At 52.4% G+C, this 26,238-nt stretch overlaps 11 protein-coding genes across 11 annotated transcripts; 5 read left to right on the top strand and 6 right to left on the bottom strand.

The window, feature by feature from the left end:
• Window positions 1-1,617: 1,617 nt before the first annotated feature.
• On the top strand, window positions 1,618-6,027 carry K489DRAFT_324375 (uncharacterized protein; the record flags this gene model as incomplete). Its single annotated transcript, XM_033601754.1, has 5 exons — window positions 1,618-1,701; window positions 3,323-3,608; window positions 3,656-3,851; window positions 3,905-4,014; window positions 5,729-6,027. 5 exons carry the CDS (start codon window positions 1,618-1,620, stop codon window positions 6,025-6,027), a joined length of 975 nt encoding a protein of 324 aa, XP_033457444.1.
• A 218-nt stretch (window positions 6,028-6,245) lies between these two features.
• On the bottom strand, window positions 6,246-7,388 carry K489DRAFT_390381 (Mg-dependent DNase; the record flags this gene model as incomplete). The annotated part of the gene is made up of 3 exons (XM_033606598.1): window positions 6,246-6,297; window positions 6,356-7,215; window positions 7,296-7,388. 3 exons carry the CDS (start codon window positions 7,386-7,388, stop codon window positions 6,246-6,248), a joined length of 1,005 nt encoding a protein of 334 aa, XP_033457443.1.
• A 1,189-nt stretch (window positions 7,389-8,577) lies between these two features.
• K489DRAFT_412361 (uncharacterized protein) lies at window positions 8,578-9,375 on the bottom strand (the record flags this gene model as incomplete). Its single annotated transcript, XM_033607919.1, has 1 exon — window positions 8,578-9,375. The coding sequence occupies one exon, from the start codon at window positions 9,373-9,375 to the stop codon at window positions 8,578-8,580; it is 798 nt and encodes a 265-aa protein (XP_033457442.1).
• Window positions 9,376-11,877: 2,502 nt separating this feature from the next.
• On the bottom strand, window positions 11,878-14,149 carry K489DRAFT_383206 (uncharacterized protein). The gene has a single exon (XM_033605543.1). It carries the CDS (start codon window positions 14,089-14,091, stop codon window positions 12,040-12,042), a length of 2,052 nt encoding a protein of 683 aa, XP_033457441.1. The 5' UTR covers window positions 14,092-14,149; the 3' UTR covers window positions 11,878-12,039.
• Window positions 14,150-14,420: 271 nt separating this feature from the next.
• Window positions 14,421-15,330, top strand: K489DRAFT_396111 (uncharacterized protein; the record flags this gene model as incomplete). Its single annotated transcript, XM_033606863.1, has 2 exons — window positions 14,421-14,763; window positions 14,903-15,330. The coding sequence occupies 2 exons, from the start codon at window positions 14,421-14,423 to the stop codon at window positions 15,328-15,330; spliced, it is 771 nt and encodes a 256-aa protein (XP_033457440.1).
• Window positions 15,331-15,610: 280 nt separating this feature from the next.
• K489DRAFT_396110 (ATP-dependent DNA helicase) lies at window positions 15,611-18,011 on the top strand. Its single transcript, XM_033606862.1, has 4 exons — window positions 15,611-15,910; window positions 15,968-16,360; window positions 16,419-16,426; window positions 16,502-18,011. Exons 1-4 carry the CDS (start codon window positions 15,819-15,821, stop codon window positions 17,521-17,523), a joined length of 1,515 nt encoding a protein of 504 aa, XP_033457439.1. The 5' UTR covers window positions 15,611-15,818; the 3' UTR covers window positions 17,524-18,011.
• On the bottom strand, window positions 17,368-19,104 carry K489DRAFT_433804 (uncharacterized protein). Its single transcript, XM_033608534.1, has 2 exons — window positions 18,103-19,104; window positions 17,368-18,012 (listed from the first exon to the last, which is right to left on the bottom strand). The coding sequence occupies exons 1-2, from the start codon at window positions 19,033-19,035 to the stop codon at window positions 17,665-17,667; spliced, it is 1,281 nt and encodes a 426-aa protein (XP_033457438.1). The 5' UTR covers window positions 19,036-19,104; the 3' UTR covers window positions 17,368-17,664.
• A 557-nt stretch (window positions 19,105-19,661) lies between these two features.
• K489DRAFT_372897 (AhpC-TSA-domain-containing protein) lies at window positions 19,662-20,511 on the top strand (the record flags this gene model as incomplete). Its single annotated transcript, XM_033603373.1, has 2 exons — window positions 19,662-20,004; window positions 20,117-20,511. The coding sequence occupies 2 exons, from the start codon at window positions 19,662-19,664 to the stop codon at window positions 20,509-20,511; spliced, it is 738 nt and encodes a 245-aa protein (XP_033457437.1).
• Window positions 20,512-20,635: 124 nt separating this feature from the next.
• K489DRAFT_372896 (alpha/beta-hydrolase) lies at window positions 20,636-21,310 on the bottom strand (the record flags this gene model as incomplete). The annotated part of the gene is made up of 1 exon (XM_033603372.1): window positions 20,636-21,310. The coding sequence occupies one exon, from the start codon at window positions 21,308-21,310 to the stop codon at window positions 20,636-20,638; it is 675 nt and encodes a 224-aa protein (XP_033457436.1).
• A 523-nt stretch (window positions 21,311-21,833) lies between these two features.
• K489DRAFT_324353 (DUF654-domain-containing protein) lies at window positions 21,834-24,056 on the top strand (the record flags this gene model as incomplete). Its single annotated transcript, XM_033601751.1, has 1 exon — window positions 21,834-24,056. The coding sequence occupies one exon, from the start codon at window positions 21,834-21,836 to the stop codon at window positions 24,054-24,056; it is 2,223 nt and encodes a 740-aa protein (XP_033457435.1).
• A 93-nt stretch (window positions 24,057-24,149) lies between these two features.
• K489DRAFT_55125 (uncharacterized protein) lies at window positions 24,150-24,840 on the bottom strand. Its single transcript, XM_033608716.1, has one exon. It carries the CDS (start codon window positions 24,656-24,658, stop codon window positions 24,242-24,244), a length of 417 nt encoding a protein of 138 aa, XP_033457434.1. The 5' UTR covers window positions 24,659-24,840; the 3' UTR covers window positions 24,150-24,241.
• Between the last annotated feature and the right edge of the window lie 1,398 nt (window positions 24,841-26,238).

Raw genomic sequence — 26,238 nt, 5'->3', positions numbered from 1 at the left:
ACCACATTTGGTCATGTCATCGACTATTGCGTTATCGCCTCGGATTCTATCAAACTTTGCTTTTCATCGCGGCAGCGCTTGTGCAGGCACGCGAAGATCTGATTGACTCACAAATCCTATTATTACCGTCTTCAACTGCGCGACGAACCTGCGACGATAAGTATCAACATCAAGGAGAGGAAAGGAGATTGTATAGCCGCACGCCGCACTTCCTAAGAGCTGCACCCTTGCGACGTCATTCATCATGAATACTTTCGCCAATGTTTTTATACAGCGCAACATGAGTCTAACAACAGTGGAGCTCGTTGACCTCGGCACTGCCGCGCCACACGCTCAATGTTGTTCCTCAGCATCTGAAGATCGGTCAATCATGTATTCCGCTGGACCTGACTGCTTCGAGTGTCTTCCTGGACGGAGATAATGTCGCGCGTCGAATCATTTTGGTGTTCTGGACAAGAGATCCTTTCAATCAAGTGCTTGATGCCCACCTCCCAGGTGGACACCTGATTTGTAGCATCATTGCACGGATCACTCGCGTGCTGGGCTGAAAGCTCAGAAGTCAAGCCCGCAAAACGCAAGTTCCTTTTCGTTTCGTTTGATCAGCGCCATCCGAACTCGCTTTTCACGCTGCAAAATGGCGGCCAAAGAGCTCCAACATATTGCTTCCAGTATTCTCAGCACAGTCTAAGCAGAAGTCCGGGGCTGCAGCAAGAATCGAGATGCTTGAACACGTATCCATCGTGCCAGCGTCATGAAACGCGGCTTCGAAGTCTCGTCTTTGGAATGTATACCTTTCCTCAAGGCGCTGAGCTTGTGAGAATCTTGCCCGAGGCATGAGATATCTGACCGCATGAAGCTTGTACGTGATGACTCTGCGTGTGACCTCAGCATGCGTGATGATGGCAATCCTGTCCAACGCGGCGGCACCTGTATTGGTGCAGATGGTAACTGGTGAAGGGCTCGGCAGAGAGGCGGGCTCTTTTATGGTTATCGAGAAACACTTCTTGGAGGCTGATACTGACTTTGGAGCCTCTTCTACTCAAGGTGGGTCACAAATGGCGTGGAAAACCTGATGCAATGTACACTTTTGTTGAGAACCTTGATCCTGAACAAATCTGTGGCTCTGTTGAAAGTGTTGGCAAGTTCCGAGGACATGTAATTGGGTACCCAGTAACGACGGACGAGAATCATCGGGCTGGAGTTCGATCGCAAATAACACCTCCAGGCCATTAAACGTCCCCGGGCCATCCTGTGTTGTGACAGCCCGAGCCCTGCCCGTATGTAGGCAGCAACAGGTAAGAACGACCTACAGGGCTCGGAAGCAACCTTGGAAGTCACATGTGCTCTTCACTGGAGTCTCCAACTATCCAGCAACAACATAATGTTGCATACCTAGGAGGTAGGCACACTCAACCTCACTCATATATTAAGACTACGTCGAGCCAATGACGATCTTGCAAATAACCCTTAATCGCTCATTTGCACCGCAGCATCGCTTCTTCACATTTTTCAGCGCACGACAACTGCAATCTCAGACTTGTCACAAATCTCAAGACGTCTTCCGCTCCTTGATCCCATCGTTCTTATCTATCAAACCACCACCTGCCTTCTGAGGACATGGCCGTCATCGAGAGCATACCCGGCGTCGAGGTTCATGTGATCACTAACGATCAACCTCTCATTGAATATACCGACCCAGATGTCGGACAGCTTTCCAATACGGCTTCCTGCTTCGTCGAAGCCAAAAGTGACCAAAACTTCGAAATCCAGTGCATGTTGCGACACGACACGAAGTTTGAAGGCGATGGCATCAACTTCCACGTGTGTATCGACGGAGCATGGGTGGAAAGCTTAGTTGTGCCCTCAGACTGTTGCGTTGCGAGCGATTACAAGCTGTTGTTCAGAGGCGCCCGCGTGAAAGACAGCGCATACTCGCCTTTCTACTTCTCTGATCTCAAATTTTGTATGTCAAAGATGAGCACGTATTTGACGGATACTCTAACATTATGTATCTAGCCACCGACGATAAGTTTCGTGCAGATCAAATGACCAAGTATAAACAGATGGGCGTGATCGAGGTTCAACTCCACCACATAAAGTACATCAGGTCCTCAAAAGCGCAGGTTCCGTTTACTGGCAAACCACGCAACGGCAGTCAAATAATTCCCGAGAAGGCGACGAAAGGCCGTGCTGTATCACACAGTGTGAGGTGAGTGGCCGACAGATCGAGATTGCTCGATGTTGGTCGAGAGGCACTGATCGATATTCCTAGCTTTGGTCCAGCTGTTGCTGGCCCCAAACTTCATACTCCTACGATTAAAAACGTGGACCCCAACAATATACCACAAGGAAGGTTTTACTTCCAATACAGATCGCTCGGTGAGCATGTTCAAACAAGCTCGACTTGACTCTACTAACAAGTCAGCTGCCTTCAAATCAATGCTCATAATTCCACGAACCCCGCCACCGGAGCCCCTCGAGCTTCGCGACCCAAAAACGTTCAGCGTCGAAGACATTGCAGAATTACAGCGTCGTATCAATTCACGGAGCGTTTCTGCCACGGCAGCTATAAAAGAGGAGGGACAGGGCGATCGATCGACCTCCCGCAAGAGGCCACGTCAAAACTCATATTTACATTCCTCATCACAACGTGATGACGATGTCCGGGAAACGCCGGCAGAGGAGATTCCTCGTAAGAGAAGAGAGGTGACGGTGATCGATCTGACTTGAACAATCCCCGAGCCAGTGAAAGGCGGAAACTTTGCCTCGAGAGGAACAGCCTAAACATGGGGCAAGCGAATGCTGTAGGCCGAAGCGAACTTGGAATTATGCTATTCTTGTAATATTGATTCAGTGAAATTCTGGATTGAGGCTGGAGTGGAGTCAATCGCTTGTCGTAACATTATCTCATCCAAAAGCCGCGCGCGCTCAAGATTCAAGCATTCCAAATACACCTGGGCATAATGACCACCTGCAAACTTGGCAAGCACGCATCATTCAAAGCATTCCGGTACTTTCCAGATTTGAAAATGAATTGATAGACAATGTAAGCTGGAGCACAAAGGTGAAAGTCACTTCCGCGCCCAACTCTTGATGCAAGCCCGCCCGACGGGCTCTTTGATCACTCTTCACCTTCACACTCCATCAAAACCTTTCATCATGATCCCACGACTGCCACAAAGCCCGATAGACTATCACTCCGACCTACCATCTTGCAACGTCACATAATACGACGCCACCTTGGCGGTCAGACGACATGGCGATTATCACAAAGATTCCTGGCTTTCGCGTCACGATACGTTGCCCTGACAAAAAAGCTCAGGACTCAAAAGAGTACAGCGATCCTGATGCTGAGGTCCCACCGTGCACCGTTGCTCGCTACATCGAAGCCAAGAACAATCAGGCCTTCGCCATACGTTGTACGGTCACGAGAAGAAGTTTCAAGTCCGACGGTGTCAGCTTCAACGTCTACGTCAATGGACAATTTGTGGAAGAGAGAATCGTCTCGAGGGACGAATGCGGGCCGAAGAAAAAGACTGTATTCATTGAAGGTGCACCCACTGGTCCTCGCTCCTTTCGACCTTTTGTATTTGCCGGTCTCAACATCAGTATGTGCACAGAACATGAATGTTTTGTTTCACAGTACTGATGGAAGAAACAGCCACAGAAAGCAACGCAGACAATGACATCGTCCTCGATCCGAATTCCCTAGGCCACGTACAGGTTGAAGTCATTCATGTAACCATTGGTCCCTCATTCACACCAGTCGAACAAGCGCCTCAACTCCAAGATGGAGATATCACGATATCTGAAAAGGCCATAAAAGGCAGCTCGGTATCGTATAGCGTGAAGTTAGTCACTTGCTACCTCGCGTCTGACTCTTTTCTGACACTCTCGATATCAGATTCGCGCCTCAAGAGTCTCTGACTGGACCCAACTACTATTTTCAAACAACCAACATTGATCCCGAGCATAGGCCAGCTGCCATTTTCAACTTTTACTGTCGCTCGCTCGGTACTGTACTGCCATGCTCGTTCCCTTCTTCGACTTTGCGCTGACAAGTCAAGATGCCCTCAAAGCCATGTTGATCATCCCACCAACGCCGCCTGCCGTGGGAAAAAGACTACGAGTACCAGACCCATCGATCTTGAGGCCACAAAGCGATCAGCCAATCAAAAACGAGTCCGGATATGACAGCCTGTCCGTAAGAAAGCACGAATCGATCCCGGCTGAGATCAAAGAGGAGGTAGAGATCGACGAGGCGCCCCCAGCAGCGAAAAGACCACGACTGCAGGAGCCCTTGCTGAAGTTTGAGGCTGTCGACGATGAAGATCTCCGCGAGCTCACTGCTGAGGAAATTCCCGTCAAGGAGAAAATTGTCATTGTCATCGATTGAAAAGCCGCGAGTGACGCCAACGTTGGCTCGCAGATGTGGTGTCTGTTGCTCTTTGGATTTGAACAATCACATGCTGGGTAATTGTGTGTAGTTTCCACCGAAGAACGGTAGGGTATGCACTCCCTTGGAAACATCGGCAGGTTCCAAGAATCGTGTTCGACGCCTCATGTAATTTTCTTGCAAGAATAGATCGTTTGTATTGGCGAAAGGTTTCAACGTGCCAAGTCACTTGCCCTCACGTCTCGCCATTTCACGCGCCACTGCCTCCTGTACACAAGCACCGCTGCTGCTTGCTCACCCGGGCATGAAATGTGATCACGTTATCAGAAGCAAATACCTTGTCACTCCAATTGTAATTTTGCACTTCGACACTATCTTTCATCTTTACAATCTTCTCGCTTTCTTTCATCAATCGCCCTTGAAACAACATCTTCGCTCTCACTCACGTTAAGATCTTCGCTTATTACCGCAAAGCAATCGTTGAAGCACTCATTATCGTCCTCCATTATTCCCCGACCACACCCGACCTGCGGATACGATGGCTGTTCTCGAAGATGTGGACGGCATCGAAGTACAAGTGCTGTGTGACGGAGAGCCACTACAGGAGTACACTGATCCGGATGAAGAGGAGACTCCCGATACGACCACACGGTACATCGTGGCCGAAACGGGCAAAGCTTTTGTTGTACGCTGCAAGCTCAAGGATGGAACATGCTTTCGTGGCGATGTCATCTGTTGTCATGTCTATATAGACGGCAAATGGGTCTACGCGAAAAATTGTGGCAAGAAATCCTTCAAGAACGGAAAGCGGATTATCTCAATCGACTCGGCAATAATTACACGCACCTCGGTGAGACCTTTCTTCTTCTCGTCCCTGGTAACTAGTGAGTTTGCGCAAGTATCAGAAAGGATATCCAGTCACTAAACTTGTTCTAGCAAGCGATTCTAAGAAGGGATCTGTCAAATCTAAAGTACACGCGAAACTCGGGAGCATCGAGGTCAAGTTGAGCCACAATCGCTGGGACAATGAAGGTAGCAGGGGAAAGATAGACTACACGGCTTGTTGGGAGTCTACCACACCGGTCACTGAAAAGAGTGTGAAAGGTCGCAGCTTGTCACACAGCTTGAAGGAGGTAAACTCACTCTTGCGTCATTCCATCTGCTAACAGACCAATTCTAGATTGGGAGATCTGATTTCCGCCCCAATGAAGTGGACACACTCGGTTCCTATCAAGAAAAATTCCAAGATCGGGAAGTTCGTCTTTCGATATCGGTCACTTGGTAAGTAAGCATCGAACCAGAATGCACGCCGTGGCGCTGAATACAATGTAGAATCTCTTAAAGCGTTGCTTATTGTGCCGCGGACGCCTTCTCCGCCTCCTATCGAAGCAAAAGATCCTGACGATCTCAGCCGCGAAGAGATTGCAGAACTACAGCGCAGAATATTATCGAAGGACACGGAGCTGATAAAAGTCAAGAGAGAGCGCACCGAGGAAAACACACCACGAAAGAAGGCGCGCATCACCCCAAGCTCGCAAGTACTTGAGCTTGATGATGATGAAGGCGTGCGTGAAGTCGAGAAAAGCTCGCTTTTTATCCAAGAGCCGGAGGTGATCGTGATCGATGACTGAAAGCCGATCATTCATTGACGCAACAGAGGCTATAACGGTCTAATGATGTCAGCACATATCTGGGAGACATCAATTTGACGTACCGAGAGGTTGGTGTGGCCAAGGAAAGGAGCGAATCAGGGACGAGGGCAATTCCTGCCGTTCCGCATGAGGCTGGCTGGAGACGTGGAAGATCCGACACTATTCAATCTGGATTTCCTTTTTAATAGTGTTTGACATTATTGCTGTTCCTCGCCGAGTCCGAACATCTTGATGGAATTGTTCCAAGCCCTGTATTATTGATTAGCAAACCCAGAACAACGCAAATATTGCAGAATATGAGACTTGCGCTTCACAGACTTCTTCCACCGGGATTCCCTTGACCGCAGCAACCGCATACGCAACCTGGGTAATAGCACAAGGCTCATTCCTCCCCTTGACCATCGCCTCAGCATTCCACTTCTCTTTTTTGACCGCCTTCGGCAACGGCGGCGCCTCCTTCAAAAACTTTGCACTAGCATGACTCGGCCTCATCTCACACCACGGCCCATCCGTCTCAATCTGCAAGCGTTCCAAGGGGACCTCCTTGACAACCTCCAAATTCTCCTCCGTCTTCATACTACACCCATTAATCCCAATATCAAAACCCATCTCCACCAACCTCCTCATCTCCTCCATCGTGCCCGTAAACGAATGCACAAGTCCCCTCCTCGGCAATTTGTCAAGTCGCTCCCTCAGAAGCCCCTCGAAATCCTCCGCCGCGGCCCTCGAGTGCAAGAACAGCGGCAAGCCAACTTCAATCGCCACATCAAGCTGTTTGGCGAAAAATTCCAATTGCGTCTCGCGACTCGCATGCTGCAACCGGTCATAATCCAATCCGATCTCACCAAACGCCGTCGCAGTCCCCTCGTCTCTCCCTTCGGTCGCAAGATTCTTCAAATCCTGCAACAACGCATCCGCTCCCTGAGGGTACTTCAGAAACGTCTCCGCGGAGCAAGGATGGACGCCGACGGTGGCATAGCATAGTCCGGGGTTCTCTCGCGCTAGGGTCATCGCGGCCCGGCTCTCGTCCAGGTCGCTGCCGGTGACCATCATTTTCTGGACGCCGGCGGTGCGGGCGCGGGTGATGATGTGGAGGAGGTCATCTTCGTGCGCGGCCCTGCCGTGGTAGGTCCCCCGGAAAATGGGGTCGGTAAGGTTGATCCCGATCTGGGTTGTGGATCATTAGGAAGGGGGACTTTTGTTGATTTGCTTTCAGGGGTTAATGGTGGGGATTTTGGTTTACTGACATCGGCGAAACGGAGCGAGGGGAAGGCTTTTTGTTCTGGTTGGGACGAGGCAGCGTTCGTTGCTGGAGCTGGTTGAGATGCGGTGGTGGCCATTGTTCGCGGGATCAACTTTGAGACGCCGTTTTGTACTTGGACTCGGGCAATGTTGCAAGCTTTGGGTATCGTTGTCGACAAGCAGATCGATCTTGAAAATTGTAATGAACGAAGCATTTGCTGTTTGTCGTAGCTGGAATCTGGCTGTATTATGTATTCTTCATTTCTTGTGAGTCATCTTATGTGCACTTTCTTTTTCATCAGAATTCTTATCGTCGAATCATCTCTCCCGCATCAACATCATCCTCATCATCAATGACATCGAACATCACCACTCATCTCCAGGGCTGGGCAACATCCAACCCAACCCTAATGAAAGCCCGGGGGCACATTTCCGCTGAATCATCAGTCTCCACCTCCGCACGGCCCGTGCCTTCCTCGCTCGCTCCTCCCACCGCACACAAATGCTCTCCACCTCTTCTCTCCCTCTTCTTCCTTCTTTCTTTTCCTTCTTCAAAGTTGATGGCCTCCTATATACCCTTGTATGATCAATTGCGCACCAGCAATCACAGTACCCATTGATCTTAACACATTCCCGCGAGAGCCGATATCAGTCAAGCCTTTCAATAATCCTACCCTGCTGAATTTTTTCAAGTGCGGCGGTCAGATTCGCTTTAGGCGTACAAATCTCCTTCCCGTCTTCTTCCTTTGTTGATCGCGTCGTGCCGGGCGACGTATGTCGCGCGGTGGATGGATGGGACTGCTCTGGGAGGAGAGAAGAAGGGAAGAAAGATAATGAGATGGAGAGGAATCGCGTGGGAATCGCGCGCGAGTAGGGAATGAGTCAATTGAGACGACGACGAGGGAGGTGTAAGAGCAGCGCTGCGTGTGGGAGAATGACATCGCGGGATTATGCTGTGGGTTGTTGATTCGCGACACGCATTGGCAACACGATAGTCTGTCCGATAGAAAAAACTGATAATCCGTAAGTTGAGAGTTGCGTGAAGTCCGCACCTCATCGCACCTGAAGAGTTTCAGCTACTACAAGATGATTCGAATTCCGTTTCAACCGTGATACAAGAACGACTTGTTTCCTCCTCTTAATTGTAAACGCCGACGCTTCATCTCAATCGCCAAGGACTCCGCCATTGCATGCTCTGCTCCGACAATATGATGATGAGAGAAAGGAAACTGCGATGCCAACAATGCCTCCCTCCCCAAAGCCATCCCGTCCCATCCGTCAACCCAATCAGACCCAATCGACCCCCCACCCAGCATTCAACGCCTCCAGCACACTCCTCTGACAGCTCAACACGCCCTCGACCGTCCTCCAGGGCTGTCCCCGCAAACACATGGCCATGTCGAACATGGCATGGACGATCCTCACCTCGGCGTTTTGTAAATGCGCGGGATACGTGAGCCTCGCGGGGATGGCGCCGATGTGCCATTTGTGCAGCCAGCGGAGAAGGTTCGGCCAGTGGGCGGTTTGGCGGATGTGCGGGTTCATTGAGATGCGGCGTTGGGAGATGAGCGGTTGATGCGGCGGCGGTGGTGATGCTCGTTGCTTTTGGGGAGATATCGTTACTAATGGTGATATTACGGCATTGCTGCTGCTGTGGTCGATGATGCGATTCGCTCGATGCTCCTCCTCCTCCTCCTCCTTCTCCCCTCCTCCTCCCTTCCCCAACGCCCCCAACATCCTACACCAGCGCTCCAACGTCGTCGGATCAAGGTCCAGAGCCAGGATATCGAAGCTGTTCTCATAGTAGAAAATCTCCAGACACTCGGCGCGGATTTCTCGATTTGTCCGGAGCAGGCCTGAGCGGGGATAGCCTTTGGGTCCGACTTCGATCGACGTTGGGGAGAGGAGGGAGAGGCGATAGATTTTATTGCGGAGTTCGCCGGGGAGGGAGAGGAGTGGGCTGCTATTGGTGTTGCTGTGAGAGAGGGGAGGAGGAGACAGGTGTGTACGGGATGTCGGAGGTGGAGAAGGTTGTCGTCGTTGCTGTGGAATTGTCGCGTGTGGTTGTGCCGATCGCGAGGACATCCTTGTGGATCTTGTAGTACGTCCCTCGATCTTGACTCGCGGTCTTGCTGCTTGTCGTTGTTTTCGGTGGAAAGCTTCTCTGTCTGGACTGTTTTGACACTGGACGTCCATGTTGCAAGAGCACGCGAGTTTCTTCGATATCGGAATTCAGCCGAATGATTGAAGAATTGTTGATTGAGATATGTCGATGGGATGTGTTGCTGATCCTGCACTCGGCAGATATTCGATACTCCGACAAGGATGTCGTACCGAAATCGGGACAATAATAATTGGCTGCCTCAAAGGCCTTGTTTGCAGATGTCCTTGGGGGGAAATAGCAACCGGGAATACTGTTGGATCCGCAACCTTGTCAAGCGGAGGATGAGGTGCAGGAATGGTGGAAAGTTAGCTTTTGGAAATCAGGAATCCTTCCGAGGTGGATCTTGCTATAAAAAGAAGAATGAGATCGGAAGTGGTTGCTATTGTGGAATGATAATTGTGTATTAATCATCAATCATGTGTAGCATATGCAGATGATTTCCTTCGGAGTTGAAATATGAGTGATGGTGGGATATTATTTTTCTTTCATTTTCCCATGGCGAAGAACGTCAACAGAGGAGAATGAAACAGGAAGTCACTTCCGAGTATTACAGGAATGTCCACCAATGGATGATCTTCCAGCTGGGTGGGTGTATATGTAATGTACGTGCATCGTTCCTGCTACGTCTCTATCATGCGAACGCCGACAGAGCCAATGGAGGAAGATACGGCCAAGAATGAAGGGTTTGGGTCTCATTACCGTAGCCAGCGGATGATCTCAACGGGACGACCGGAGACTACCTAGTAGAATGACATTCCTCCCTCGCTGTACGAGAGATAGTCAGAGCTGATGGTGGAGCGGTTACCGATATCGTAGGCGGCGGAACAGAGAGTGCTATACAAGTGCACGATAGCCTTTGACCACTCAGGAACCGCCGATATCATCCATGTCAGCCTCGCGAGAATTAGCTGCAGTACTTCGTGCTGAAGGAACGAGACGCCAGACCGGTGCTGAGTAGCGGAATGACGAAGTGGAGGAGAAGTCGTCAGGTTCAGTAGATCTCGCGTCGATGGCGGACCGAGAGATCCGGCTCCCGGGAAAGGGCCTCGTGGCGTCTGTCTAACGAAGGAAAGCGGCGGTGGCTTGTGCTATAGTTTGCCTTCGATGACCGAACAAAAGCGCCATCTGGTCGTCGAACTGTCACGTATTGGGAGGTGGATTTACGATGAAATATTACCAAGGCTCGTCAGGGTCGTTTGGCCATGTTTGAGTGTTCGCCCATGATATCCCGTAGCCTACCTGCTGTACCAGGAACATAATCGTCGCCAGTCACTCTCCCTTGTCTCCGATGCAAGGTCAGGGTCGTCGATGCGACAACCCCGAGCGGCGGATGGTAACGCGAGGCGATCCTTCTCCTCATCCTCCTCCTCATCATTATGCATATAGGGTGCAAAGTAGGGCCATGGCAAATGCTTGTTCAAGGTCATCAGCTGAAAAATGATCGTATACCAGTATAATAAAGTTTGGCGGACCCCGGAGTGCAGTGGTATAGAGATGATGGTGACATCGCCTTTCCTCTGGAGGCAAGCCCGGAGATAACGAGCCTTTTGGGGGCCGAGTCCGTCCTCTCCGACATCGTTCGTGGCTCTGGACAATGATGTACTGTAGATCAAATCGCGCCAAATAATCACACGAACCAATCTCATCGCGCGGATCGGATCCAGCGGATCTTCGAATGCGGCTGAGGGACGGTGTAGGAAAAAGAAAAGGAGTGGTGTCAACAACCGCGCCACAGCGATCGACCGACCGCCCGGACTCAGGAAAACAAGCAATTTCGGGCGTGGGAGCTAAATGTGAATCTTCGGCGAGCGAACATTGCCGCTTTCGCCTTTGACCGAAGAGAGGGTCGCGGAGGGTCTCGCTCTCGCTACAGGGCCTATATTTCCCCGGCAAGACTTGTGGTTCAGGCTCTCCCGGACGTGCATTCGTCGATCATTCCTGAAGGATTTCCTGCACGGCTCCGATGGTAGCGATGGGAGGGGGGATAGAAGTCGATCATCGTCGTCACCACCAACCTTGCGTGTATGTCACTCGTGCATGCGTGAACACCAGTCACGCGGGCGGCCTCGCAATTCACGCTCTCCGAAACACGGCAGTCGGGTTTGGAAAACAGCGGGAGTGTGACTGACTGACTGACGGGGATTGCTCGGTGGTGGTTGGGTTGGAGATGATAAGAAAAGGCACGGTATTTCTATTCCAATCCATGCCTGAAGTTGGAGGAAATCAGTCTTTCGCCTCCGTGGAAGAATGATCCTGGGAGAACTTGTTGATCCCATCGGGCGCATGCACCAAGGCGAGGCGAGGATCCAGGGTCTGCTACATAGAATAACGAAAATGTCACGATGCCAATTCCTCTCAGGCGGCAATCTCTTGCAGAAGGAAACTATGCACAAGGAAAGCATCTTTGCCATCGTTTCACCCTGTGGAAGATGAAAAATGTCTCGAAATGTGATCTCTATAAATGTACAATATTCGTTAAGTTTATACTACACCTGGATCCCCCGTCAGGCTCCAGACAATTAGAGAAGAGGAAGAAGTAGGTCATGTTTGAAAGAGGAAAAAAAGGAGAATCCCGTCATGCCCATCTATGATCTCAATGAATCCACCGTCTCCTGTACTTCCAATCGTTGATCCATCGTCATGCCTTGCCACAGCTGCGATTGGATCTCCTGCCAGACTTGCAGCATACGTCTTCGACCTGCACAGCGATGAAACGCCCTGAGCGCGACACACGTGAGAGCCACCGTGAAGTACGGCGCTCGGGATTCTTCGGAGAGTTTGTTATCGGGGACGAGGTGGAGATGGTCGTGGTCGCTGCTGGTAAGATCGGAACTAGCATCCTTGAGGATCTCTGTGGGAACCACGGTCCGCGAGGGGCGTGCGGGATCGGTGTCGAGGTCTGCGGTGGTCGTTGGAACACAAGAGGATGAAGCAGCAGCAGCAGCAGCGATGAAATCCGCCCAAAGTTCTTCAAGCGCCATATGGCACCAGGACGATCTCCAGCGGTGAATCCCTCCGTGGGCAATGAACCCTTTCAAACAGAGGAAATAGGCGCTGCCGTGAATCGCCAGGCCCCGATCCGACATTTCCGCCATCAAGTCGCGGATCCGATCCAAGTCTCCCGAGGTCTCTGCGTGGTAGGCGATGAGAATGCGATAGGTTCTCGCATTCGGCGCGAGTGGGGTGGCGTTTTGAATCGCTTCCTTGCGGTCTTCGTTCGAAAAGGCGGTGCCGAAGAAGGAGTTCTGCATCGTGTTGCGCTCCTCCCGCAACGCGCGCGCCGTGTGGTCGAGGAAGCGGCCGAGTCGCTTCTGCGCTTGCCATGACTGGGGACCGGCGATGCCGAATTTCTCCTCGTGGAGGGCCTTCATTTTGCCAAAGACGTTTTCGGCGGCGGCACCCTCGCCAGCACGGATGAGCGACAGCATGACGCAATTCATGACTGCAGTGTCGACGATTTCGCCACTGCTGACTAGATCGCGGAAAGCACTCCTGACGTTGTCACCGTTCTTCTGCAATCCCGCGTAGAAGATGACACTGGTGCGGAAGAAACGATTCAGTGGCATCTTTCGCGTGACCAGCTCCTGGAAGATGGTATCTGCAAGTCCATACCGTCCCGCGCGGATGGCAACATCGAACAGAATGTTGAACGTAACATTGGTAGGTTCAAACCCTGCTTCCTCCATCCTCATCCAGGTCTCCACAGCGGCTTTGAATTCCGCCGTACTCGTCCGTCGGATCCATCTCGCCGAAAAGGATATTGCAGTATTCCAGATGTCGGCATTCAATTCCAGGCCCTCTTCACTACAATGATTGAGAAAAGCCAGATAACGTTGCATGGCGTTTGTCGTAGTACGAAACTCAACCCAAGCCAGATGTCGAAACATGCGCTGAATGCTCGCATCGTTCAGATAGCGAGGCCGGTGCTCTGGCAGATTCTCATACGCCTGCCACAATTCCTCTTGTGATACACCACCGAGTGGCCTTGCTAAAAGCCTCCGGAGGAATTTGAGACGTTGTCTGGTTTCTGCATCTCTTGGCTGTAGAAGATGGTTTCGTCCGTGAAGTGCATATGCATCCTCTTGCTCTGGCGTCATGAAAAGTCGTGGCGCCAACGGGAAGTACGCCTTGTTTTTCGAGGCGCGCTCATTGTTTCGTACTTTGCCTCCGAAGCCAGCATATGTATTTACCAGCTCTTTATATTCCTCCGGGGTGATCCGCGGTATTGCCCTCCGTGCTTTCTCGATCTCATCGGGTTCAGAGGCGAGCTGTATGACGGTTTTTTTTCTGGGACCAGATGAAAAACCTCGACGTTGAAGGGTTGAAAGCTCCTTTTGATCCGAGCGATTCGAAGTTGGCCGTTTCAAGCTGCCACGTTGAACATTGCTGGTGTTCTGGTGGAGAGAGCACGAGCTTGCTGCGACCAATGAATTGATGAATATCCTTTCTAGATCCTCGCTTGTCACCGCAGGCGTTTTGATGAATTTAGACTGTTGTACAAATGAATTTGTCGACTGATGAGCATTTCTGCGGCGGATAGCTCGACTATGTCGCGGGCTGAATCCGATTGAGCGTACCACTGTGGTGGAGATCGTATTCCCGTGGAGTGGGCTGACCAAAGAGCCGAGGATTGACATGAAGCGTGCAGCATTGTGCCTGGGGTTGGATTCACACAGATGCAATCATTGCGCTGCGAGGAAATGTAGTTGATGGGCAAATACTTGACGATGCACTGAAATGCTACGCGCAGGGAGTCGCGTGCCAAGATTTCGCCGCGGGAATGCCGGTCTGCGTGAGCGATGCTAACCATTGAATCTCTCGGAGTATCACCGCGCAAATCATCAACTTCAGCATTCGCAACGAACAACCTGGAAGAGAAAGAAAGCGAAGCACGCATCAACACAGAAATGAGGTGAAATTTCGAGGGGATCATCACGCACCACGAACACACTCTTTCCTCCTAGCCATGGGTCGTTACAGCTTCGCCGCCCAGAATGTCCACAAAACCGCATCATTATTGATCGCAGCGAAGCAGACAAAAGCACCTCCACCATGGTTCGACATCATCGGTAGTCAACCGCCGGCCAAGCGACTCGTGCGTATGCCAATGCAGCGACCACAAAAAGCCGGCAAGAAGAGTAGTAAATTATTCACACCCATCAACATTTCATACGAGGAGGATCGGTTAAGGTGGGAATATTTCAACGATCACCCATGGGAGTTGGCCAGACCGAGGACGGTTCTCGAAGAAGATGGCAAGGACTCACAAAAATGGGACTGGGGTCTTCCCTTGGATGCTTCCCTCAACAGTATGAAAGAATGGTCTTCAGATAGCTTTCCACTAGAGTACAGTGCGTATGAAAAGGCACAAATGGCACATCAGCAAGCAGCTCGACCGATCAATGGTGAATCGTAGGTGTCATCCAATGATCTTTACATACTTTCAAGCTTTTACTAATACTCTACACAGAGTCGTTCAACGACAACGCTGGCTCATGCGCCATGGAGATCTCTCCGAAACAGCAGCGTACGACAAAGCGCGCAAAGAATATTATCGATACCGACACGCCATGGAAGTGGAAGCCCGTGTTGCTCGAGAGGAGGCGCTGGCGATGGGTGCATTCTTTGGAGCAGGACCCATGGAGGTTGGTATGAAATTGGAAGATGTGCAGTATGAGAACTGGAAATCATGGGCTGTCAACGAGACCCAGGCACTCAAGCAGCTCAGCCAATCTGCCTACACTGGAATCGAGGAGGAAGAGGATGATCTCTCGAATCCATCGTCGGCGGATCTGCAGGAGATCAGCCCTGGCGTTCCGGGCAGCAAGGATGGCCTGTTGGCGAAGGGTGGAGCGGCAGTACGTCCTGCTAATTGAAGAGGGTGATGATTTTGTACGATACCATCAACATTTCTTGTATTACAGAGCGGATTATATTCTTCCCACTAGAAAGACGAACCTTATTAAGGATAAACATCATAAAATGGTGCTTGATCATAATTGAAAACATATGATTCTGACTGCGAAATAACGCCTGCGCAAGTGTCGTGAACCATTATGACATTTCCATTCAAGCAAGTTGACGCTGCTGGAACCTTGGAATTGCGCTTTTCAACCTCAGCCGATTGGTACTGTAGTAACCTTGGAAAGTAACAACAACCTCAACAACATGTCAACGGCACTCTCAGGCCTTTCAGCAAGAAGCCTCGTACGCGACATTCGAGATTTGATTATTGGGTGATAACAGAGCATTGTTTTCCTCGTGAGAGAATGATTCTTATCCGCCGCTCGAGATTTACGCATTCTCTGTCCAGCACAGTCTGCAAAGAGGGACAGATTGATCCTTCATAAACTCGCCGTCCGCGATGCCCGGGCCTTCTAGAAAGAGGTCCGGTAGTAAAGTCCGACCTGATCTCGATTTCACCCTCCGCAAGATTTTCGGCAAAGATAGCTTCAGGTAATGAAAGAAAATCAAACGCAACATCACTTCACCTGCTGACCAACACTACCGCAGACCAGTCCAACGTGAAGTCATCGAAGCTGCCCTCGCCGGTCACGATGTCTACCTTCAAGCAGCTACAAGTTTCGGCAAAAGTCTCTGCTTCCAACTCCCCGCCGTTGTGGATTTTGGAATCACAATCGTCATCTCGCCCTTATTAGCACTGATGAGCAATCAAATGGCCGGGCTCCGCGCAGCCAACATCCGAGTCGAAACGCTCAACAGCAGCACGCCAATGGAAAAAAAGGACCTCATCATGGATGACCTCAAAAGTGGCCATCCGATGACCCGCTTGCTGTATGTCACGCCGGAGTATTGTCTCGGAGAACGATTCCGGGACACGATGAAGATTGTCAATGGGCAGCAGGAGCTGGCGAGGATCGCAATCGACGAAGCTCATTGTATCAGGTGAGAACACCCTGCGATTGCGTTGATGTTATAGATGACTGATTACACGCCATGATAGTGAATGGGGTGAGTTCAACGTCTCTCTGACTCTCTGAATCAATCTCATAACCAACCTGCTGACCTGTTCTCTATCCTATCTAGGCCACGACTTCCGTACCGCCTTCAAAGAACTTAAATGGTTCAAGAAAGAATTCCCCAACGTTCCCATGATCTGCTGCACCGCGACCGCCACCGCCCGGGTCCGCGAAGACATAATCACCACCCTGAATCTCAACCACACGACCCTGAAATCCTTCACCATGACCACCGCGCGTCCTAACCTACACTACGAAGTCCGCTACACCTCCTACTCCGAAGACCGCTACACCAGCGATTTCCTCCCCTGGCTCCGCGCAATCCACACCCGTCGCCAGACCCACCCGGCGCGCTCCGCCGAACTCCTCGCGGCCTCCGAACGCCCCACCAACGTCTCCGGCATAATCTACACCCTGACCCGCGCCGAGACGGAACACCTCGCCGCACGCCTGACCGCTGACGGAATCGGCGCCAAACCCTACCACGCGGGTCTCCACTCCGACCTCAAAGCCGCGCATCTCGCAGGCTGGGTGGCGAACAAGCCGGGCCACGACATCATGGTCGCGACGACGGCGTTCGGGATGGGCATCGACAAAGCCAACGTGCGATTCGTCGTGCATTGGAGTCTTCCCAAGAGCTTCGAGGGGTATTACCAGGAGGCCGGGCGGGCGGGGCGGGATGGCAAAGCGAGCGTGTGTCGGTTGTATTATAGTCGCGAAGACCGCGACCGGGGCGTTGCGCTTTTCACGAGGGAGCAGCAGCGGAATTCGCATGCTGCGAAGAATTCTTCTGGTGGTGGGATGACGGCGTCGGGCCGGCAGAGCGTGGAGATGAGGGGGCGGAGTTTACAGGCGCTGATTGCCTATTGCGAGAACGTCGGCGCGTGCAGGCATAAGTTGATTGCGAAGTATTTCGGGGAAGAAGAAGGGGATGGTAGTGGTACGGCGGTAAAGTGCGAATGGGCGTGCGATTGGCATAAGGACCCGGGACTACTCAAACGAAGGAAGGAGCTTGGTCTGGCGGACGAGGAGTGGTGTGCGACGCAGCGCGAGACGGGGGCTTATGGGGAGTACGACGATTATGACTAGACTTGCGCGAGATGGACGACGAAGCATTCAAGCTCTAAATTATATGGCCTCGGAATCTCTGGATTCAAAGCGAAAGTGCGGGTTTCATAAGCTTTTCAAAGCCTTTAGGATTGGATTGGCATTCATCGTCAGGAAGAAATGTCATCGCACATGTGGCAACATCCGATTGAGCCAGTCGGCTAGCTCCTTCCTTGCCGAAGGATCGGAGGCGGGCAATGAAGATGCAGGAAGGAGCACATCAGTCCAATCCTGCACCTCATTGATCTTATAGCCCACCAGAATCTCGCTCAAGTGAGAAGCCAATGAGGAAGGGTCTGAAGGAGGAGAAGGGCGCTCGTCCGAAGTTTCAGATGAGAGCTCCGAAGTATCTGCAACTCCGGTGATCTCACCATAGCGCGCGGTGATCTCGACGTTATGGAGCGATTCGCTCAGAGCACCCCTCGTGTTCAAGGTGAATTGCGGAGTCTGGAGGAATTTCCATTCGGGAGACTAGAAGTTTTGGAAATTAGTCGTGTGGGTGATTGCTTCAGATGAGACATCTGAAGAGCAAAAAGGCAATTATTCCAGGACGAGACTCACCACAAGCTCATCATAGCCCTTACGTATTTCCTCATGTCCGAAAAGATCGTCTCCAACTTCCACGGGTGGTGTGTCATGTAGAGCGTGATACATTTTTGCAAATGCGGCCTGGACCGCTGCGATGAATGTAGCGTTTGAAAGGTTGATGTTCGTCACCGGCGAGCTCACGCTGTCTACACCTCGTGCGGAGAGATACGGCCGCGCTGGCGAGTGGAGATATTCAGGGATCGCGCTGAGAAAGGGACTCGAGAGGAGACAGGTTCCGTGGTGCAAGGCGCGTCGGCGTGTCAATTTGTACGCGGAGCCCGAGACTTTCAAGGGTCGTGTGTAGGCGCTATCGGTCTCGGACAATTGATAGGGCGTGGCGTGGGTATCTTCGGAGTCGGGGGTGTCTGATCTCCGCTCGCCCTGATCAAGGACGATGTCGTGTCGAGTGTTGACTCGGGCTCGATCGATTCCACAACCTCGTAAAGCGCGGACGACCATTTCGGCGTGCTTGTCGCGGGTAAATTCTGCGGAAGGGCAGATGACCGACCAATTTACGTTCCCTTCATCGTGGAATACAGTACCGCCGCCACTGCGTCGTCGGACCAGATCAACATTATGTGGCCGCGGTTTGGCGGAGGAGGCATCGTCAGGTGTGTTTAGCAGGGCAAGATTGACCTCCAGCCATGGATTTTGATTTCGGCCGAGGATGATGCTGGGACGGTTGACGTATAGAAAGAGAATCGTTGACTCGGGGTCGGCCTTTTGGAGGATATGATGCTCGATGGATAGATTGAGATATGGATCACGCGTGGTTGAAATGTAGGACTGTACGGGCTTGGAGAGGAGCTTGTCCAGTGGATGCGTCGATAGACATCGTGTTTTGTTCAATGGAAGCGAGTAGCGCACTCCGAGGAGAGAAGTTGAGCGCCAACAACGGGAAATCATCTGTCCATCTCGATAAGTATACTGATATATATGGAAGTCGCGTCGACGAGGACCAAGTTGCGATTAGGCATGTCCGTCAAAGGGTTGTTTTATAAACAGTTCGTAACAACCATGGCTCTACCGTAGTAGACAGGGCACGAGTCAAGAGTTCATCGGATGCAATCCCGAGCCAATGCGCCAGTCTCCCGTCGTCCCGTCTCCGAGAAACCTTATCTCGCTTGACGTCCCGTGCTCTCCTGCTGATGATTGCTCTCGGCAACTGCGTGTTGCGAGGTAAATTGTCCCGTACAGTCAAACAAAGAAATAAGTCACCCCTTCCCAATGGATTGCGGCTGAGTCTCGACTCTCGCTCCTGTCGCAATGGCAGGCGGCGTCTATTTGTAGCCCAAACGCCGAATCGCGCCGTGTGTCACAATATTCCTCGCGCCGCTGTCATCTCCCGCATTCCTCCTAGCTTGCGCGACAGGCCATTATTGTTGTTGTTGTTTGTAATCATCACCCATCAGTCTAGCTCGTAGTCGCGCTCGAGAACTTCCCTGTTCCCAATCTCTCTCCTTCGCAATCATCTTCTCGTAGACATTTGCGCACCATCCCAAGCGCAACATATATACACGCTCGTAAAAAAAATGCCCGTCGAACTCCGTAAACGCCCAGCACCAGCTGCTGTTGCGCCGCCGCCCGCCAAAAAGGCCGCGCCCGCGAAATCGAAACCCGCAGCAAAGGAAGCGCCTGCTCCCAAGGCCGCCGCTGCGAAGAGCGCCGCGCCCAAGGTTGCTGCTGCTGCTCCCAAGCCTGCCGCCGAATCGACCAAATCCAAGGCTCCCAGCGTCGGCGACAGCATTACGCTCGAGGGCTTTGGTGGAGAAATCAGCACACAGGACGGCGAGACGACGACACTCGCCAAGCTGGTCGCGGACAGCAAAGCAGGCGTCGTCCTCTTTACGTATCCTGCGGCAAACACACCCGGATGTAAGTCGGTCAAAGAATTGCTTCATATTCAACGCGTCACGATTCGGCGCGCGTCGCATCGCGCGTGAAATTCATCAATTTCTAATCCGAAGTCCTGCTAACGCTCAACCAGGTACGAAACAAGCCTGTCTCTTCCGCGACTTCTATGAGCCTCTCACAGCCAAGGGTCTCAGCATCTACGGTTTGAGCAAGGATTCCCCTAAATCCAACACGACTTTCAAGACCAAGCAGAAGCTTCCCTACCCGCTGCTGTGCGACCCCGAACTCTCCCTCATCAAGGCCATTGGTTTACTCAAGGCACCGAAGAGCACTACCCGGGGTGTCTTTGTGGTTTCTAAGGATGGCAAGGTCCTTGCTGCGGAGCCCGGTGGTCCTGAGCCGACTGTCAATGTGGTGAAGAAACTTGTCGCGAGCATGGATGGCGCCGAAGAGGCAAAGTCCGCCGACGATAAGGAACCGGCTGAAGATGCCAAGGAGGCGGATGAGGCTGAGAAAGCCGAGGCATGAGCGTGTGTGATGAACTTTTCTCGGCGAGCTGAGGCAACATCCATTTCATAGGGTGACTGAATGTACGAGTGTTGGACATGAAATGGTCGTGATTTCTCTCTCCCGTCGTTTTCCAAGCTCGTCCTCATCCTGAAACAGATTTCAAGAACGAAACCATGTCATCCACACCCCGTGGCTCATTGACCCAATGACCGCCATCAGGATATTCCTGCCATCGCACCTTCATGCCGATCGCAATCAATAAGTCCCGAAGTTCTCCTCCAAACCGCACGTTGACCACATCGTCATCTTGCGCATGACACAGCAAACCAGGTGTCTTCTTCGCCTCTTCGGTAGACATAGTAGTGATTTCATCGCGCCTCGGCATCCAGCCGCACAAGCCGATGAATCCACCCAGGCGTAGGTGAGCACGGAGCAATGCGTGGATTGCCACAGCGCAGCCTTGACTGATGCCGCCGAGGACGACATTCCCAGCGCCAACGATCTCTGCTTCCAAAGCGATGATCTCTTGTATTTGCTCCATCGCCGGAATCAAGTCTTGCTCGTACTCACGATCATGCGGATCCTCGGTGCTATGCATGTCGAACCATTGGGACATTTCACAGCCGAAACGTGATGAGGTGATCATGAGCGCTGTGGGGAACAACCACTTTGTGTCCGTGAAGATTTCCGGTAGGGTAAGATCGTTTGAGGCTTGACTTTCGAGGAATTCCTCGCTGAACTCTAAAGCATTGCTGTCGCGACCATGGAGAAATATCACGGTCCGCCGGTGTTGTGATGTGGGTTGCAGTTCTGCCATGGTGATCGTGCTCCGAACCCCTTTGTATGCGATACGAGGAGTTACCACATCAAACAGTCTATCACGCTGTGATGGGGTATCGTCTTGTATTCGGCATGGCACAATGTCGGGCGGAATCTGCCATATTCAAATATAGCATTGTAGATGAGTTCGGTCTCGATATGTGCTGACTACAAGTATTATTTCAGCACGCCCATTTGGAATGAAACACAGACAAGAACGAACTAAACGTCAAGTCAAAAATGTGAGATCATAACGACAATCTGTTCCAATTATCATCATATCATATTCGAGCTGCCGTGACGGTCTGACGATGAAGTTTGGAGGGGCTCCTCTGAATGATTTCATTACAGGCGGCTTGATACGTCATCGTCGTTGCGGGCACGCGCCAAAAAATGTCTCGAGAGATGACTGCTCAGATTCTCTCTCATATTTTTCATTTGTGACTTCTTCCTCTTCTCTTCTCCGAAATACCCTACAGAGTTCCTTTGGATGCGACGAGAATAGGCGCTGAGTTGTAATCATGTCATCGCGAGCTCTGCGAAAGGTGCAGCAAGAGAAAGAAGCACAACTACGACTGCAGCAACTCGAGAAAGAGGCGCAAGACCTAGAAGAAGACGATGATATAGATGATATACGACCGACACAGACCAAGACGAGTGCATTCGCATTGCTTGGAGAGGACAATGATGAAAACGAGGATGAAGACGAGGATGAGTCAATAGAAGACTCTGCGCAGACGAAGGACACACCTACACAACCGACACCAGCATCACAGAGCAGCAAGAAGAAAAAGAAGAAAAAGAAAAAGGCAAAGACGGGAGGAAATGCCACAGAGGGAACAGCGCAGGATGAGGACATAGATGAGATTGATGCTGCGTTGAAAGAGCTGGCCACGGACAATAATGGAAACGCAGTCGCAGCGACAACTAGTGCAGGGGTCGACCCTGTCGTCGAGGAAGCGAATCGGTTATTGGCTGTCGACACGGTGCACCTCCATGCCCAGAACGAGATGAAACGTCTGTTCGGACGCGCAGCTTTGGAGCAGGACGAGGATGAGCAACCGGTACCAGCTGCAGCCGGTGGAAATCGTCGTCAACAACGCATGGCTCAGCAGATGGGGCTCGCGCAGGCTCTCCGTGGCGGAAGACAAGGCGGTGGTCGCGCAGGCGGGTTTTCGGCAGTGTCACTCCGTCGAAATATTTTCATCCAAGGAAAGGAGGAGTGGCCCATGGCCACCGGTGGAGGCTTGGGGATGGAAGTCGAGGAGAAACGAGCCGACGGGACAGTGTTGTACAGATATGTGCACAACACGTCCTATCAAAATGTGCAATCGCAGTTCAACAGCTGCGTGGCAACCATGGACCCGAACAGCTTAGTCGCACTCCTCCGCGAGAACCCCTATCACATCTCAACACTTTTACAAGTTTCTGAAATCGCCAAACATGAAAGCGACCATGCGACCTCGGGCGATCTCCTGGAACGAGCACTTTTCTCCTTCGGACGGGCCGCTCACAGCACTTTCGCAAAGAATCTCGCGGAAGGTAAAGCCAGATTTGACTTCCGACGAGCCGAGAATCGCGAGTTTTGGTTGGCGAGTTGGAGGTATATGCAGAACCTGACCATGCGAGCTACATGGCGGACTGTGTTCGAATGGGGCAAACTTCTCATATCCCTCTCTCCCGAGGAAGATCCGTATGGGTTATGGCTTGTCTTAGATCAATATGCGCTCCGCTCACGGCAGGACCTCGACTACATCAACATCAGCCGCAACACGAAACTCGGTCAGGTACACGGCAATCTCCCCAACGTCCAATTCAGCCAAGCGCTCGCCGAGTACCGTTCCGGCGACAAACGTAAAGGTCGACAAGCCCTCTACACGACGATCGGGAAATTCCCCTGGGTCGTAGCAAGACTCCTGCAAGAAATCAACCAAGACGCCCCGCCCGGCGTCTGGGGTTCCGAGCCACGGACCGACCACGAACGACTCCACAGCGAACTCTACGCGACCCGTGCCAAGGACCTGTGGAACACCCCGGAGACCTCCAGCCTACTGGTGGAGATCTCCAGCGCCCTCTCCGACGCCGTCTCATCCAGCCCGCCCGACGAGACGGAAATCACCCTGCGCGAGGCCCGCCACGTCCTGCTCACCGACAACCCCCACCTCATCGCCCTGATCCCCCGCGCCCTCACCGAACAGATGACCAGCGCCTCCGACGTCCTGCCTCCGCCCGACGGAATCGAATCCCACCTCACCAGCGACCCCGCGGCTGCGGCCGGCCCGCGCGGCGGCGCCCACAACCGCGCGGAGGTCGCGCGCAGCATGCAGCAGATCTTCCAGGACCTCATGGCCGCGCCCGCGCCCGCCGCCGACGACGACGACGCCAACGCCGCCGCCGCCGTCGTGCCGGAGGACTTCCGGCGGGAATTCGAGGCGCTCCAGCGATCGGGCGGCGTTGCTGGGGACGAGGGAAATGCCGAGGCCATGTACGGCCTGTTCGAGCGGTTGATGAATACCCTGCGGGGAGGTTTCGGCGGGGGGCCGACGGGTGCGAGAGCGGGAGGTGTTGCGGCAGGAGAGGGAGAGGGAGAAGGGGAGGGAGAGGAGTGGGACGATCTTGGGCTGGAGGGAGATGCTGGGAGGAATCCGAGACGTGCTCGGGTCGAGGACGCTGACGATGATGATGATGATGGTGATGAGGTAGATGTTGACGATGGGAATGGGAATGGGAGAAGACGGCCGTGATTATGGAGAGGGTTTGTTCGTCTGTTTGATCTGTTGTATAAAAATCCTCACATATAGATGATCACGAACCCTCCAACAGGGACGACTTTCCACCCAGTACGAAAACAGGCCCGATGACGACGAGAAACACGACTCCCTCTGCGCGATCATTCTTCTTCTTCTTCTTCCTCGATCTATCAACATGGTCATTTCACAGCACTCGACCTCCGTGTCCACCTGCCACAGAACAAAAGTCCCAGATCTCGCCGCAGAAACAGGATAAAACAGGCAGAGGGACAGACAGGACCACCGAGAAGGAGAAATCCCCGTATCGTACTCCTCCACCAATACCACATCACCGTATTGCATATATATCTGTATATGATATATACTCGCACGATGGATGACGTTCGCCACAGATCGAGCATATCGTCCCTGGACGTGCCGTGCCGTCTCCTCGCACCGCCACAGGATGCGTCGTGCCATGGATATATGTACTGTGTCATCGTGATGATGATACATGGAAGAAATATCACGACGAGGCGCAGCGGCCAACAGCCAGCAGCAGCCAACAGCAGGAACGCTATGAGGTGAGGCACGCTCCTCCCGGCGTGAGTGAGCATCCGGCCGCGTGGACAGGTGGGATAGAGAGATAGATGTGAGTGGGGCCATACACCCTGGCTGGGCTGGGCTGACTCCTGGGCAGCTTAAGCGGGCGCGACGAGATTGCTGGATGTTGGAAGAAAAGTCGTCTCAATGCAATACAATGCAAATCACATCAATTCAAATCAAATAATGAATGGACTGAACGATGTTATTGCGACTGCATCGCATTGCACTGGACTGTACTCTAGGCCGAGCCTTTGGTCACAACCACAACCACACACTGTAATATCGAAAGGGACTCCTCGCGATGGCCTAGAGGTGTCCTGCCCTATAGTTGTAGTATGAGTAGTAGCAGTAGTAGTAATCGTCGCCGTGCCTGACATATTTGCCGCCCTGTCATGGTGAGAAGTACTATACGTAAGTAGCAGTGTGTTTGTCCGGCGGTACCTGGCAGGGGAGATACCCATTGCGCCAATGGGTGCGGGTGAGGGGATCGCATCGGCGGTGGGGCAGCAGTGGAAGGGAGATGATCAACAGGGAGAGAATTGCATGGGACGCGACGACACGAGGAGGCCATCTCTCTCTCTCTCTCTCTCTCTCTCTCTTTCTCTCTCTTCCCGCCTTGCCAATGCGGCGCAGGAGAGAGAGACGAGATGGGACGAGAACGAGATCGGTAGCGTCTTTCTTCCTCTCCAACGAGAGAAAAAGAGTGATATGAGAGAGAGAGTGAGAGAAAGAGGTCCGATTGGGGGCGAATCTTCCGACAGATCTACACCAAACCCCATGTAACTAGGCAGGGTAGGGCAGTGCGGCGGGCAGGCAGACTGGATTGGCGGATTGAATGGGCGGCGGCGGCGCACATCCGATGCGAGATCCAGTTCCAGTTCCAGTTCCAGTTCCATCCCATCAAACCCCCAGCCGTGCCCCCATCGCCATCGCCATTATCGCCGCCATCGCCATTACTGTCGCCGCCGCCGCCGCCTGCCGCCACGCACGCGTTTCGGGGGAGGGATCTGGCTCTGGCTTGGCTTCTCTCCGTCCATTCATCCACGCCCATCCCTTCCTTTTTTTATTTTATTTTATTTTTGGGGATGGTTTTACCCATTGTTAAACAACGCGGCGTACCCTTGGGAGGAGTGCTCTGTTCAGTTATTCACCATACAGTGGACTTGTCCCATTCATTTTTCGATCTTCATCACGGACACGTCGCGTCCGTCGAGGGGAGCGATGGGACACCGCTGCGGTATCCATCATTCCCTGATGGGAAAGCTTCGTCGTCTGTCCATGGGCTCGAGTCGGGAATCTTTTTCCATCGATTTACCCAGAGGGAATTAGGCGGCATATGGGACACATGCGGGTGACGCGCCACACCTGCTTTTTCCTCCAAATGCGGGATGCAGGTGGGAGCGAACCCTGCCGAAACGTCTCTTTTTGGGCCGAAAGTCTAAAATAAAAGTTGGGCCTGCAACCCTGAATTTCGTTCCAGTCGGGGGAGCTTTGTTGGGGGCGAGGCACAGGGAAAAGAGGGAGAGGGCGAGACCCCGGTTCATTTTCCCATTCTCGTGCGTGTATGTATGTGTGTGTGTGTGTGTGTGTG

Source organism: Dissoconium aciculare (genome assembly GCF_010015565.1).
Source record: "Dissoconium aciculare CBS 342.82 unplaced genomic scaffold K489scaffold_11, whole genome shotgun sequence".
Lineage (NCBI taxonomy): Eukaryota > Fungi > Ascomycota > Dothideomycetes > Mycosphaerellales > Dissoconiaceae > Dissoconium > Dissoconium aciculare.
Note: the sequence above shows the minus strand (reverse complement) of the source record. Positions and strands in the feature narration are given on the sequence as shown.